Source organism: Manis pentadactyla, chromosome 11 (assembly GCF_030020395.1).
Source record: "Manis pentadactyla isolate mManPen7 chromosome 11, mManPen7.hap1, whole genome shotgun sequence".
NCBI lineage: Eukaryota > Metazoa > Chordata > Mammalia > Pholidota > Manidae > Manis > Manis pentadactyla.
In genome coordinates, this window is record NC_080029.1 from 43854209 (window position 1) to 43870125 (window position 15917).

A 15917-nucleotide genomic window follows, 5' to 3' on the forward strand; every position below is an offset into this window, starting at 1 on the left:
TTGTGTTAACTATTCTCCTACTTTCTAAAGATACATAGTTTTACTACTTTTGTATGTATCCTTGAGCAACGGATTGTTTCATTTTTACATGGTTTAGAATCCTGTATACATGGCGTCATAATAAAAACTCTTCTGAGATTTGCCTTCTTAAGACACAAAAAGCACAAACCATGAAAGAAAAACCATGATACAGCTCTCTATATTAAAATAAAAGACAACCTGTTTATCCTTTCATTTTTCAGATAACTTCTTCTGTAACCATATTTAGTATTTTCCCCTAATTTATGTTTTAGAGAAAGCAAGTCCTTTTGAACTTCTTTAGAACACACTAAATTTCATACATTTAGTGAAATTGTATTTTATAAGGAACTTACACCAAAGGTATTACACTAAATACTAACAGGAGAACTATTCATCTAATATGTAAAAATAAAGTGTTTTGATAAAGGTTGAACATTTTGAGTTTTTTGCCTTTCATTTTTTCCAAATATTTTTAATCACAGACCAAGAGCCCAAAGTGATACCCAATCCTAAGAAGACTGAAGTACTTTAAGCACTGGAAGCTGAGTCTTCTTAAGGCTTGTTATGCTGAAAAGTATATTCAGGACATACAACAGTATAATGTCGAGTTAAATGATTCCAATTATTTTCTAAAGTATGTTAGAGGTCACACTCCAAGGGGCACATTTGTTATATATATAAAACTACAATAAAACTTTTATGTCATTGACCAACTTTTTCTTCAGTCAAGGTCCAGGCAAAACACTGAAATTTTGCTTCTTCCTTCCTTAAAAAGGCTATAAATTATAAACTTACCAGACTGAATGTTCCATATTCTTCCCTGAGAAAATGTGTCAAAAATCCTAGCAACGTTGTCTGGTCTCCCCAGCTCCAACGGGCTTGATTGAGGTAGCAAGAGACAGGAAGGTAGAAATAAGGCAGCAAACCAGCAGAGAAGTGCAGACCCAACTTCAGCAAAAAGCCCAGGGAGAGTTCCTGCAGCAGAGCACATTGTATGGCATGACGATGTTTATTTTAGACAATTCATCCTGGAGCTTCAAGAACATATCAAGGAAAACATCAAATATGTTTACTTAGAGCTGATCTCTCAATTTATGTTAAGTCACCACAGAATAATATGTTAAACCTTCTGATTACTGTGGACTACTAGAAAATTGCATCAGTCTGAGCGCCTTTGCATGGCAGGTGAAATCTGAGTGAAGCATAATATATTAGCAAAGACTCATGAGTATCATGTTTATTGCATCTTTTACATTTTAAACCATGTCACAACATGCAGCATTGCACAGCTGAGATAACCCACTTGGAAGCTGATTTAGTTGTTTGGCTGATTTTGAACATGCCCAAAATATTGTTCTAATACCAGTTCACCTCAACACCATCATCAGGAGTAGACTTCAAGTATACACTCTATTATGATTATACATTGAGAATATGATTCTTTCTACAAGAGTTTGGGATATTTCACGGAAATACTTGGCACAAATGAAACTAGCTTTTCAGTAACCTCCCAGCTCATCTGAATGCTCTTCAATGTACATATAGGATGGTGTGCTGAAAGAAATTTGTTGTATACAACAACGTTGCCTCATGTGAGAATAAATTTATCTGCTAATTTCTAAAAGAAAGGGAAATACTAAGTCTTAAAAAGATTAAATCCAAAAGAACCCTGGTAAACTAAACAATTGCTTTAGTAATTGGGAAAGGGGATTTCTTATATCATAATTGGAAATTACCAAATTTACCTTCACATTATATTACAAATATTCCTTTAAAGGGAAATTCATATGTGACAAAGAATATAAGAACCAAGGTTCTCATTCACCAGTAGAACAAGCAACTGACTTAGTATTTTCAAATAAACATTCTTTATTGAAAATGGAATATTTTATTATGGCAATGATTTCATTTGGTATTTGTAAAGCGGTAATGAGATACATGAAGGATGGCATGAGAAGACTGTAAGAAATAACTAATCGAACAACATGTCTTTGCTATTCTTAAAAGTAGTTTAAAGAAAGCAAATATTCACATTTTGGCAGTTTCTGCACATTATAAAGTTCAATTTAAAACGGCAAGGTGCAGTTGCTGCAGAATTTTCCATTTGTGTGGAAAATAAACAGGGAGACAATTGCATGAGAGCTGTTTCAGAGAGTGCAGGAGAGTGGTTCTGAGCCTAGATGCATATATTTTAGAATTACCTGGGGTGCTTTTTAAAAGTATTGATGTCTATGCCTCCCCCCAGATCAATTAAATCAGAATTATTTTACTGTGAGATCAGCATAAATAAATACACACAAATACACATATATACACACAATAACATGTGTATATATATCTGTAAACATTTTTACACACACACACACACACACACACAATTTTAAAGCTTTCCAGATAACTAAAGTGAGCAGCCAGGGTTGCACCAACTGACCCAGGACTTCTTGCTCCACCCTAGTCATCTGACCATAAGATCCCACCTCCCTGTCACTTTATTGGTAGACCTTATTTTCTAGCCTCTGATGGAAATGAAATGTCCTGAAGAGTCTATTTCCTAAAATTTCATCATTCCTCAGCAGCTGACCTAAGTACAGGACGAACAGACTTTTGGTTCAGTCTCGTCAACTCTGAGTCCTGCATGTTTTATACAAAGCAAAATGACTCTCCTTTCAATCAACTAACACAAAACTTTGCTTTTTAAGTTCTTGCTAGAGAATCACCTGACATAATGTACCTTCTCTGATATCAGAAGCCTAGCTAAGAGTGACACCGTCAAGATGGCATAGCTCATTCCTGACTTCATCCTCACAAAAGGAACAACTAGCAACTACTACCACTACTACTACTACTACCCACAGGCAAGACACCAGTGTGAAACATTCCAAAGTCCAGGGTACAGGGGGAGGCTGAAGGATGCTCTGGACTGTACAGTCTGGGGAAGACCATATTAGAAATGTAAGAGGAGCACTCTGACCACATCAGTCCTCCTCCAGGCTAGCACAGCACTGCACTGAGGGGGCACCCTAAGGCTATGTTTATCCAGTAGGAAAAGAGAGACCAAGGTGGAGATTCAAGTCCCCCACATTGCAGGACACTTCCCAAGAGGTTCCCTTGGCTCTCACCTCATGAAGACCACTGGGGATCAGACAGAGACAGAGGAGGGGAGCAGAATTATAGCAACCCGTGCTTATTACATCCTCACAGACTGCGTTCCTGCATGCAGTGGTACCTGGACAGAAATCCCAGCCAGTGGTTCAACCCATTTATAGAGCTGAGCTGGTGGCCGATCCTTCCCTAAAATGATTCTGACTTCACTGACCTGGGGCATACTTTAAATAATAAAGGCCATATATGAACAAGCCCACAGTTAACATCATACTCAACAGTGAAAGGTTGAAAGCTTTTCCTCTAAGATCAGGAATAAGACAAGGGTGCCCACTTTTCCCACTCCTGTTCAAAATAGTACTGGAAGTCTTAGTTAGAGTAGTCAGGCAATAAAAATAAATAAAAGGCATCCAAATTGGAAGGAAAGAAGTAAAATTCTCTCTGTTTGCAGATGACATGATTTATATGTAGAAAATGGTAAGATTCCATCAGAAAACTTTTAGAGCTAATAAATAAATTCAATAAAGTTTCAGGATACAAAATCAATGTATAAAAATTAGTTGTGTTTCTATACACTAACAACAAACTTAAAAAAGAAAGAAAATTATCTCATTTATAATAGCATCAAAAACAGTAAAATACTTAGGAATACATTTAACCAAGATGGTAAGAGATATGTACACTGAAAACTATCAGTCGTTGATAAAAGAAACGGAAGAAGACACAAATAAATGGAAAATATCCTGTATTCATGGACTGGAAAAATTAAGACTGTTAAAATGTCCATATTACCCAATGCCATCTAGATTCAATGCAACCCATATCAAGATTCCAATCACACCTTTTACAGAAATAGAAAAAAGAATCCTACAATTGGTATGGAATCACAAAAGCCTCTGAAGAGCCAAAACAATTTTGAGAGAGAAGAACAAAGCTGGAGGCATCACACCTCTTATTTCAAACTGTATTACAAAGCTATAGTAATCAGGAGGCATTTCAAAATGTGAATGTAGTAACTCCCAGAGACACAACAAATCTACAGCTACATATGGAAAAATTCCCCCTGAAAACTACCTGAACATGCTCCTCCACAACAAAGGATCAAAGGGCCACACTGAGATGGGTAGGTGAGGCAGAGATGCGGTTTCATCAAAACCTCCACTCCCAGCACAGTGACTGACAGCTGGGAGGGCTCTCACAAATATGAAATTTCTCCCTGAGGAGCCAGGACTTTGTGCCCTACATCACGTACTCCAAATCATGGAACCTACACAGGGAGACAAGCTTCTCAAATGTTTGGTTTAACCAATAAGGCGTGTGTTTAGGAAAACCAAAGGGCTGTAGGGAACAGAGACTCTGCTCCTAGAGGGTCTTAGAGTAAGCAGCCTTACTCACTCAGGCACTGGCACACAAGCCCGGGTTGACAAGTGCCTGGACCATATGCAAAGGAGATTCATTTGTAAACTTAAGGCATCTTCCTTAAGGGCAGGAGCTTGTTTGGACTCTCCAGGAATGAGGATACTGATGGGTACCATTTGCACTCTCCCTCTAACCTGCTAGCCCTGTGGGTGTGCCCTGTCCCTGTGCACTGCACTGCACTGCTGCAGCCCTGCCAAAGCCAGCTGGCACACAGCCCACACAGGGGCAACTCTGGAGCACGTGGCTCTGTGGCCACTGGGTATTGTATTTCATGGTTCTAAGGTTCTGAAACAACTAGAGAGACAGTTCTTGGCAGACTACCACCTGCAGGACACTGTACAGACAGCCGACTGAAACACCCCTCCAGTAAATTGGAAAAAAGCTTATTTACTTGATCTGGAACTCTGGCATGAGGGTTTACCACACGTCTAGAGGCTGTGGAAGTGCTCTCATGGAATGTAGGCCAGGGTATACCTCTGAGAGCTCTCTTAGCCTCACTACACCTCACCAAACCTCCCAGAAAGGAGCTCATACACTTGTCTGAATTTTGCAACTGTCGTTAAGAGGATATTTCCAGATTGCTTGGTCTGGGGACCAGCAGGGTCCACAATTGCAGTCCCAAGACACTATATACCTTAAAACCTTCTGTCTAGCTTCCAATCAGCCTGAAACTCAGTGCTGACTGAAAGCCCTCCCTCTGGAACATTTACAGGTCTTGGCACAACCTCAACAACTGGAACCTATCAAGAAAAATTAGACTGCCTAGACAAATACAAAGGTTCAAGAGACAACCAAGAGCTAGGGGAAAGTTAAACAGTAAGATTTTTCTCCTGCACAAGTGCATGCCTTCAAGACTGGGAGAGGTAGCCATTTCATCTGATACATAGAAACAAGCACAGAGAGTGAAGCAAAATGAGGAGACAAGAGGAATAGGTTTCAAACAAAAGAACAAGATAAAACCATGGAGAAAAACCTAAATGAAGTAGAGATAAGTAATTTGCCAGATTAAGAGTTCAAAATAATGGTCATAAAGATGCTCACTGAACTAGGGAGAAAAACGGATAAACACAGCAAGAACTTCAACAAAGGAAAACTATAAGAAAGTATGAGACAGAAGTCACAGCTGAAGAACACAATAGCAAAATTAGAAAATACCCTAGAAGGGTTCAACATGAGACTAGATGAGGCAGAAGACAGAATTGGTGAGCTGGGGGAGGGGAACTCACCCAAACAGAGCAGCAAAAAGAAAAAAAATGTGAAGCTAGTTTAGGGACCAATGGAATACCAAGGGGAATAACATTCACATTATTGGGATACAAAAGGAGAATAGAATAAAAGGGGCAGAACACTTATCCGAGGAAATAATGGCTGAAAACTTCCCTTACCTGAGGTAGGAAAAAAATCAAGATCCAGGAATCCTAGGGACCCAAACAAGATGAACCAAAAAAGACCCACATCAAGACACAAAATCAAAATGTCAAAAGTTAAGGATAAAGAGAGAATCTTAAAGCCATTAAGAGAAAAACAACTTGCTAAGTAGAAGGGAATCCCAATAAGACTATCAGCAGATTTCTCAGCAGAAACTTTGCCAGCCAGAAGGGAGTGGCATGATACACTCAAAGTGCTGAAGAAAAACTTCCAAACAAAAATGCTCTCCCTGACAGGTTATCTTTCAAAACTGAGGGAGAAATAAGTAGCTTTCCAGACAAACACAAGGTAAAGGAGTCCATCAGCATAAACCATACTTACAAGAAATGTTAAAAGGATTCCTTTAAGCTGAAAAGAAAAAGCACTAAATAGCAACAAGAAAAAACATGAAAAATTCCACACATAAAAGTAAATATAGGGAGGGGCGGAAGATGGTGGCGTGAGTAGAGCAGCAGAAATCTCCTCCCAAAACAACATATATCTATGAAAATATAACAAGGACAACCCTTCCTAGAATAAAGACCAGAGGACACAGGACAATATCCAGACCACATCTGCACCTGAGAGAACCCAGCGCCTCGCGAAGGGGGTAAGATACAAGCCCCGGACCGGCGGAGCCGAGCGCCCCTCCCCCCAGCTCCCAGCTGGAGGAGAGTAGGCAAAGCAGGAGGGAGACAGAGCCCAGGACTGCCGAACACCCAGCCCCCGCCATCCGGGCCAGAGTGCAGGGCCCTTGATACTAGGAAAAAAGGGCAGAAAGAACAGTGAGCGGGCACTGGAGGCCAGGTGCCGGAGGACATAAGAAAAGCGCGCGACCATTTTTTTTTTTGCTTTTTTGCTGTTTTGTTTTGGCGAGCGCTTTTTGGAAGTCTTAAAGGGATAGGGACCCCAATACTAGGGAAACAGGGCAGCAAGACCAGTGAGCAGAGGCCTTAGGCTGGCGCCAGAGAATAAAGAAAAAAGAGCGGCCACTTTTTTTTTTTTTTAATTTAAATTTTTTTTTCTTTTTTTTTTGTGGTCGTTGTTTTGTTTTGGCGGGTCCTTTTTAGAAGTCTTAAAGGGGCAGGGCGGGGCACTTTATCCAGAGGTAGGGAATCCGGGGATCTCTGGGCACCCTAACCCCTGGGCTGCAGGGAGCAGGGAGGCCCCTTACTGAGATTAATAGCCTCCCAGCCGCTCCTGCTCCAACGCGACTCCACCACTTTGGAGTAGCTGCCCGAGCCAGGCCACGCCCACAGCAACAGCGGAGATTAACTCCATAGCAGCCGGGCAGGAAGCAGAAACCCTGTCTGCGTGCAGCTGCGCAGCACAAGCCACTAGAGGTCACTGTTCTCCCAGGAGAGGAGAGCCACAAACCAACAAGAAAGGAAGTCCTTCCAGCCGTCACTCGTCCCAGCTCTGCAAACTATTCCTATCACCATGAAAAGGCAAAGCTACAGGCAGACAAAGATCACAGAGACAACACAAGAGAAGGAGACAGACTTAACCAGTCTTCCTGAAAAAGAACTCAAAATAAGAATCATAAACATGCTGACAGAGATGCAGAGAAATACGCAAGAGAAATGGGATGAAGTCCGGAGGGAGATCACAGATGCCAGAAAGGAGATTGCAGAAATGAAACAAACTCTGGAAGGGTTTATAAGCAGAATGGATAGAATGCAAGAGGCCATTGATGGAATTGAAATCAGAGAACAGGAACGCATAGAAGCTGACATAGAGAGAGACAAAAGGATCTCCAGGAATGAAACAATATTAAGAGAACTGTGTGACCAATCGAAAAGGAAGAATATCCGTATTATAGGGGTCCCAGAAGAAGAAGAGAGAGGAAAAGAGATGGAAAGTATCTTAGAAGAAATAATTGCTGAAAACTTCCCCAAACTGGGGGAGGAAATAATCAAACAGACCACGGAAATACACAGAACCCCCAACAGAAAGGATCCAAGAAGGACAACACCAAGACACATAATAATTAAAATGGCAAAGATCAAGGACAAGGAAAGAGTGTTAAAGGCAGCTAGAGAGAAAAGGGTCACCTATAAAGGGAAACCCATCAGGCTAACATCAGATTTCTCAACAGAAACCCTACAGGCCAGAAGAGAATGGCATGATATATTTAATACAATGAAACAGAAGGGCCTTGAACCAAGGATACTGTATCCAGCACGACTATCATTCAAATATGACGGTGGGATTAAACAATTCCCAGACAAACAAAAGCTGAGGGAATTTGCTTCCCAAAAACCACCTCTACAGAACATCTTACAGGGACTGCTCTAGATGGGAGCACTCCTAGAAAGAGCACAGCACAAAACACCCAACATATGAAGAATCGAGGAGGAAGAACAAGAAGGGAGAGAAGAAAAGAATCTCCAGACAGTGTATATAACAGCTCAATAAGCGAGCTAAGTTAGGCAGTAAGATACTAAAGAGGCTAACCTTGAACCTTTGGTAACCACGAATTTAAAGCCTGCAATGGCAATAAGTACATATCTTTCAATAGTCACCCTAAATGTTAATGGGTTGAATGCACCAATCAAAAGACACAGAGTAACAGAATGGATAAAAAAGCAAGACCCATCTATATGCTGCTTACAAGAAACTCACCTCAAACCCAAAGACATGTACAGACTAAAAGTCAAGGGATGGAAAAACATATTTCAAGCAAACAACAGTGAGAAGAAAGCAGGGGTTGCAGTACTAATATCAGACAAAATAGACTTCAAAACAAAGAAAGTAACAAGAGATAAAGAAGGACACTACATAATGATAAAGGGCTCAGTCAAACAAGAGGATATAACCATTCTAAATATATATGCACCCAACACAGGAGCACCAGCATATGTGAAACAAATACTAACAGAACTAAAGGGGGATATAGACTGCAATGCATTCATTCTAGGAGACTTCAACACACCACTCACCCCAAAGGATAGATCCACTGGGCAGAAAATAAGTAAGGACACGGAAGCACTGAACAACACAGTAGAGCAGATGGACCTAATAGACATCTATAGAACTCTACATCCAAAAGCAGCGGGATATACATTCTTCTCAAGTGCACATGGAACATTCTCCAGAATAGACCACATACTAGGCCACAAAAAGAGCCTCAGAAAATTCCAAAAGATTGAAATCCTACCAACCAACTTTTCAGACCACAAAGGCATAAAACTAGAAATAAACTGTACAAAGAAAGCAAAGAGGCTCACAAACACATGGAGGCTTAACAACACGCTCCTAAATAATCAATGGATCAACGACCAAATCAAAATGGAGATCCAGCAATATATGGAAACAAATGACAACAACAACACTAAGCCCCAACTTCTGTGGGACACAGTAAAAGCAGTCTTAAGAGGAAAGTATATAGCAATCCAAGCATATTTAAAAAAGGAAGAGCAATCCCAAATGAATTGTCTAATGTCACAATTATCGAAATTGGAAAAAGAAGAACACATGAGGTCTAAGTTCAGCAGAAGGAGGGACATAATAAAGATCAGAGAAGAAATAAATAAAATTGAGAAGAATAAATAATTGCAAAAATCAATGAAACCAAGAGCTGGTTCTTCGAGAAAATAAACAAAATAGATAAGCCTCTAGCCAGACTTATTAAGAAGAAAAGAGAGTCAACACAAATCAACAGTATCAGAAATGAGAAAGGAAAAATCACGACGGACCCCACAGAAATACAAAGAATTATTAGACAATACTATGAAAACCTATATGCTAACAAGTTGGGAAACCTAGGAGAAATGGACAACTTCCTAGAAAAATACAACCTTCCAAGACTGCCCTAGAAAGAAACAGAAAATCTAAACAGACCAATTACCAGCAACGAAATTGAAGTGGTAATAAAAAAAACTACCAAAGAACAAAAACCCCGGGCCAGATGGATTTAGCTCGGAATTTTATCAGACATACAGGGAAGACATAATACCCATTCTCCTTAACGTTTTCCAAAAAATAGAGGAGGAGGGGATACTCCCAAACTCATTCTATGAAGCTAACATCACCCTAATACCAAAACCAGGCAAAGACCCCACCAAAAAAGAAAAGTAGAGACCAATATCCCTGATGAACGTAGATGCAAAAATACTCAACAAAATATTAGCAAACCGAATTCAAAAATACATCAAAAAAATCATACACCATGACCAAGTGGGATTCATCCCAGGGATGCAAGGATGGTACAACATTCGAAAGTCCATCAACATCATCCACCACATCAACAAAAATCACATGATCATCTCCATAGATGCTGAAAAAGCATTTGACAAAGTTTAACATCCATTCATGATAAAAACTCTCAGCAAAATGGGAATAGAGGGCAAGTACCTCAACATAATAAAGGCCATCTATGATAAACCCACAGCCAACATTATATTGAACAGCAAGAAGCTGAAAGCATTTCCTCTGAGATCGGGAACTAGACAGGGATGCCCACTCTCTCCACTGTTATTTAACATAGTACTGGAGGTCCTAGCCACGGCAATCAGACAAAACAAAGAAATACAAGGAATCCAGATTGGTAAAGAAGAAGTTAAACTGTCACTATTTGCAGATGACATGATACTGTACATAAAAAACCCTAAAGACTCCACCCCAGAACTACTAGAACTGATATCGGAATACAGCAAAGTTGCAGGATACAAAATAAATACACAGAAATCTGTGGCTTTCCTATATACTAACAATGAACCAACAGAAAGAGAAATCAGGAAAACAACTCCATTCACAATTGCATCAAAAAAAATAAAATACCTAGGAATAAACCTAACCAAAGAAGTGAAAGACTTATACTCTGAAAACTACAAGTCACTCTTAAGAGAAATTAAAGGGGACACTAACAGACGGAAACTCATCCCATGCTCGTGGCTAGGAAGAATGAATATCGTCAAAATGGCCATCCTGCCCAAAGCAATATACAGATTTGATGCAATCCCTATGAAACTACCAGCAACATTCTTCAATGAACTGGAACAAATAATTCAAAAATTCATATGGAAACACCAAAGACCCCGAATAGCCAAAGCAATCCTGAGAAAGAAGAATAAAGTAGGGGGGATCTCACTCCCCAACTTCAAGCTCTACTATAAAGCCATAGTAATCAAGACAATTTGGTACTGGCACAAGAACAGAGCCACAGACCAATGGAACAGACTAGAGAATCCAGACATTAACCCAGACATATATGGTCAATTAATATTTGATAAAGGAGCCATGGACATACTATGGCGAAATGACAGTCTCTTCAACAGGTGGTGCTGGCAAAACTGGACAGCTACATGTAGGAGAATGAAACTGGACCATTGTCTAACCCCATATACAAAAGTAAACTCAAAATGGATCAAAGACCTGAATGTAAATCATGAAACCATTCAACTATTGGAAGAAAACATAGACAAAAACCTCTTAGAAATAAACATGAGTGACCTCTACTTGAACATATCTCCCCGGGCAAGGAAAACAACACAAAAATGAGTAAGTGGGACTATATTAAGCTGAAAAGCTTCTGTACAGCAAAAGACACCATCAATAAAACAAAAAGGATCCCTACAGTATGGGAGAATATATTTGAAAATGACACATCCGATAAAGGCTTGATGTCCAGAATATATAAAGAGCTCACACGCCTCAACAAACAAAAAACAAATAACCCAATTAAAAAATGGGCAGAGGAACTGAACAGACAGTTCTCCAAAAAAGAAATACAGATGGCCAACAGACACATGAAAAGATGCTCCACATCGCTAATTATCAGAGAAATGCAAACTAAAACTACAATGAGGTACCACCTCATAGCAGTAAGGATGGCTGCCATCCAAAAGACAAACAACAACAAATGTTGGTGAGGCTGTGGAGAAAGGGGAACCCTCCTACACTGCTGGTGGGAATGTAAGTTAGTTCAACCATTGTGGAAAGCAGTATGGAGGTACATCAAAATGCTCAAAACAGACTTACCATTTGAACCAGGAATTGCACTCCTAGGAATTTACCCTAAGAATGCAGCAATCAAGTATGAGAAAGATCAGTGCACCCCTATGTTTATCGCAGCACTATTTACAATAGCCAAGAATTGGAAGCAACTTAAATGTCCATCGATAGATGAATGGATAAAGAAGACGTGGTATTTATACACAATGGAATACTACTCAGCCATAAGAAAAGGGCAAATCCAATCATTTGCAGCAACATGGATGGAGCTGGAGGGTATTATGCTCAGTGAAACAAGCCAAGCAGAGAAAGAGAAATATCAAATGATTTCACTTATCTGTGGAATATAAGAACAAAGGAAAAACTGAAGGAACAAAACAGCAGCAGAATCACAGAACTCAAGAATGGACTAACAGGTACCAAAGGGAAAGGGACTGGGGAGGATGGGTGGGTAGGGAGGGATGAGGGGTGGGGAGAAGTAGGGGGGTATTAAGATTAACATGCATGGGCGGGTAGGAGAAAAGGGAGGGCTGTACAACACAGAGAAGGCAAGTAGTGATTCTACAACATTTTGCTATGCTGATGGACAGTGACTATAAAGGGGTTTATAGGGGGGACCTGGTATAGGGGAGAGCCTAGTAAACATAATATTCATCATGTAAGTGTAGATTAGTGATACCAAAAACAAAACAAAACAAAACAAAACAAAACAAAAAGGGCAGTTCCTGTGTGGTAACCTCCAATGAGTTCTACACAAGGGTATAAAGGGCACATAAAAGTGTAGGCAAAGGGTCTGTTTGCGTTTATACAGAAGATCAAAGCCTAATTGGGCTACCCTGAAAATGAACTAAGATACGATATGAAAGAGAACTTCCAACATCAGCACTCTCTGGAAGACTCATGCCAGAAGATGATCATCAAAAAACCCCAACAAAGATCCACGCACTGCTACAGCTGTAGATGCACTCACCCCACCAGCTCCTGGACTTGCCGTGGGAATGAAGAAGGAGATATCTATGCTGGCCTGTGCATACAGTAAAACAACAAATTTGACTGGATCTATACTGTTGGAACTCAACCAAGAATTAGGAGAAGTGCAAATTGTAGCACTCCAAAATCTTACAACTACAGACTATTTACTGTTAAAAGAACATAAGGGATGTGAACATTCCCCAGGAATGGGTTGTTTTAATTTATCTGATTTCTCTCAGACTGTTCAAGTTCAGTTGGACAATATCCACCATATCATAGATAAGTTTTCACAAATGCCTAAGGTGCCTAACTGGTTATCTTGGTTTCACTGGAGATGGCTGGTAATTATAGGTATGCTTTGGTTATGTAACTATACTCCTATTATGTTAATGTGTGTGCGCAATTTAAGTAGTAGCTTAAAACCTATACATGCTGACGTTACTCTACAAGAAGATTTGTCAAAGAAATAATCAATCTTCCCATGTTTTCTTCCGCCTGCTACTTCTATAGCTTTTCTTCTTCCTTCCTAATTACAACCCTTAAATAGAATTCGTGCCTCATATCAAATTTACCGAGTATCATAATTCTTCCAAGTGGTAAAGATACCTCAAGACAAATGCTGGGCATAGAAGCTACAGGGCATAAATATGCAAGGAAATAAAAAGCTAACCATTTCAAACAATAAGGCTTCTCTCTCACTTACCAACTTTACATTTCCCTGTATGGCCCCGGAAGATGACTGGTTAGCCAGAGACGGGTAAGATTCCTCAAGGGAGGAACAACCTAAGACAGGCACAGTCGCAGGGGGGTCATCAGGTGAGAAATTGGGGATCAACAGAGGTGAGGCTTAGAACCTCACCCCCCTGTTCTGAGAGAAATCTTCTGCATACGTGGATGTTTTATTGCCCTTGTCTAGCTTGGATTAACACATAGTCTACAGGCACACACCTGATCATCTACATTTGCTCTCTTACAACACTAAACTATGTTTTCTACCTTTATCCTGTATCTACCTACCACTTCAGAATTTTATTAAAAATAATAATAATAAAGAGAGAAATGTGGTATCTACATATAAATCAAGTATAAAAACCAAATGAGTATTCATATTTGAACTGACTGTTTATAGTTCATAATGCATGAGCAAAACCGAAAGTTTCTGTGATGACTGCCCTTGTACTGTTCACTATGTAACTTATTCCTTATGTAAGAATTTGTTCTCCATGTAAGAGCTTGTTTGTTATGCCTCAGAAGATTGGAGACTGACGAAAATTAGGCTCAGGGTGGATTAATGATTGTGCATTGAGCATTGACTCCCCTATACAGAATTTTATTGTCGTTAACAACCATTTGATCAATAAATATGAGAGATGCCCTCACCAAAAAACAAACAAACAAAAAAAAAAGGACAGACTTCCAATGGTAAAATAAATAAGTAACCGGGATGTAATGTATAGCATAAGGAATATAGTCAAGTTATTGTAACAGCTTGGTAGGGTGATAGCTGGAACCTAGAATTATGTATATAAATATTTTATCACTGTGTTGTACACTTGAAACTAATGTAATGTAATACTGCGCGTCAACTACCCTTCAATAAAAAATAATAATAATAATAATAAAAGTAAATATATAGTATAGTGAATTGATCACTTTTAAAGCTAGTATGATGGGTAAAACACAAAAGTAGTAACTATAACTACAATAATTAGTTAAGGGATACACAAAATAAAAGTTGTAAAAATATGACATTAAAAACATAAACATGGTGGGGGGGGGGTAGTAAAACTGTAGAGTTTTAGAATGTACACAAACTTACCTTGCCATCACCTTAAAACAGATTTTTATATATATAGGCTATTATGTATGAGCTTCATGATAACCACAAAACAAAAACCCATAGTAGATATACAAAAGACAGTTGCAAATAAATCTAAGAAAAACACCATGAAAAGTCATCAAGCTGCAAGAGAGGAAAGCAAGAGAAGATGAAGGGAACAGAAAAGAACTATAAAACAGCCAGAAAAAAATAAAATGGCAAAAAGTGTATACCTATCAATAATTACTTTAAATGTACATGGTCTAAATTCTCCAACTGAAAGACACATAGAGGCTGGGTAAAAATAAGAAGACCTATCTATATGCTGCCTACAAGAAACTCACTTCAGATGTAAGGGCACCCACAGACGGAAAGTGAACAGATGGAAAAAATATGTTTCATGCAAATGGAAACCAAAGGAACCAGGGGTAGCTATACTGATATCAGACAAAATAGATTTAAAACAAAGACTGTAATAAAAGACAAAGATGGGACTTACATAATGATAAAGGGGTCAATCCAGCAAGAAGGTATAACATTTGTAAATATCTTTGCATCCAACACAGGAACACCTAAAAATTGTTTATAAATGAATATATAAAGCAAATACTAACCAATCTAAGGAGAAAGTGACAGCAATACAATAATAGTAGGGGACTTTAATACCCAACTTACATCAATAGGTAGATCATCCAGAGAGAAAATTAACAAGCATACATCAACATTAAATGACACATTAGAAATGGACTTAATACATCTATACAGAATATTCCATCCCAAACAGCAGCATACACATTCTTCTAAAGTGCACATGAAACATTCCCTAGGACAAATACTACATTAGGCCACAAAACAAGTCTCAATAAATTGAAGAAGACTGAAGTCATATTAAGCATCTTTTCCAAAACAGTTTTATAAAACTACAAATCTATTACAATAATAGAAGTAGGACAATCACAAATAAATAGAGATTAAATAACATACTATTGAACAACTAATGGGCCAACTAAGAAATCAAAAGAGAAATGAAGACTTCAAGACAAATTAAAATAGAAATACAATATACCAAAATCTATGTGATGCAGCAAAAGCAGTCATAAGAGGCAAGTTCACAGCAATATAGACCTACCTCAAGAAACAAGAAAAAATTTAAATAAACCATATCTAACTTTGCACCTAAAGGAAGTAGAAAAGAAGAAATGGAGCCCAAAATTAGAAGGAA

The 15917-nt window shown here is 39.0% G+C and overlaps 1 protein-coding gene across 6 annotated transcripts in view; it reads right to left on the minus strand.

Annotated features, from left to right (window-relative positions):
* Positions 1–15917, minus strand: part of TMEM260 (transmembrane protein 260) — a 76631-nt gene that overhangs the window by 27360 nt on the left and 33354 nt on the right. For all 6 annotated transcript variants that reach the window (XM_036918631.2, XM_036918621.2, XM_036918642.2 and 3 more), the window contains one exon: positions 817–996. In XM_036918631.2, the coding sequence (XP_036774526.1) occupies positions 817–996 (180 nt within the window). The remainder of the gene's footprint in view (positions 1–816; positions 997–15917) is intronic.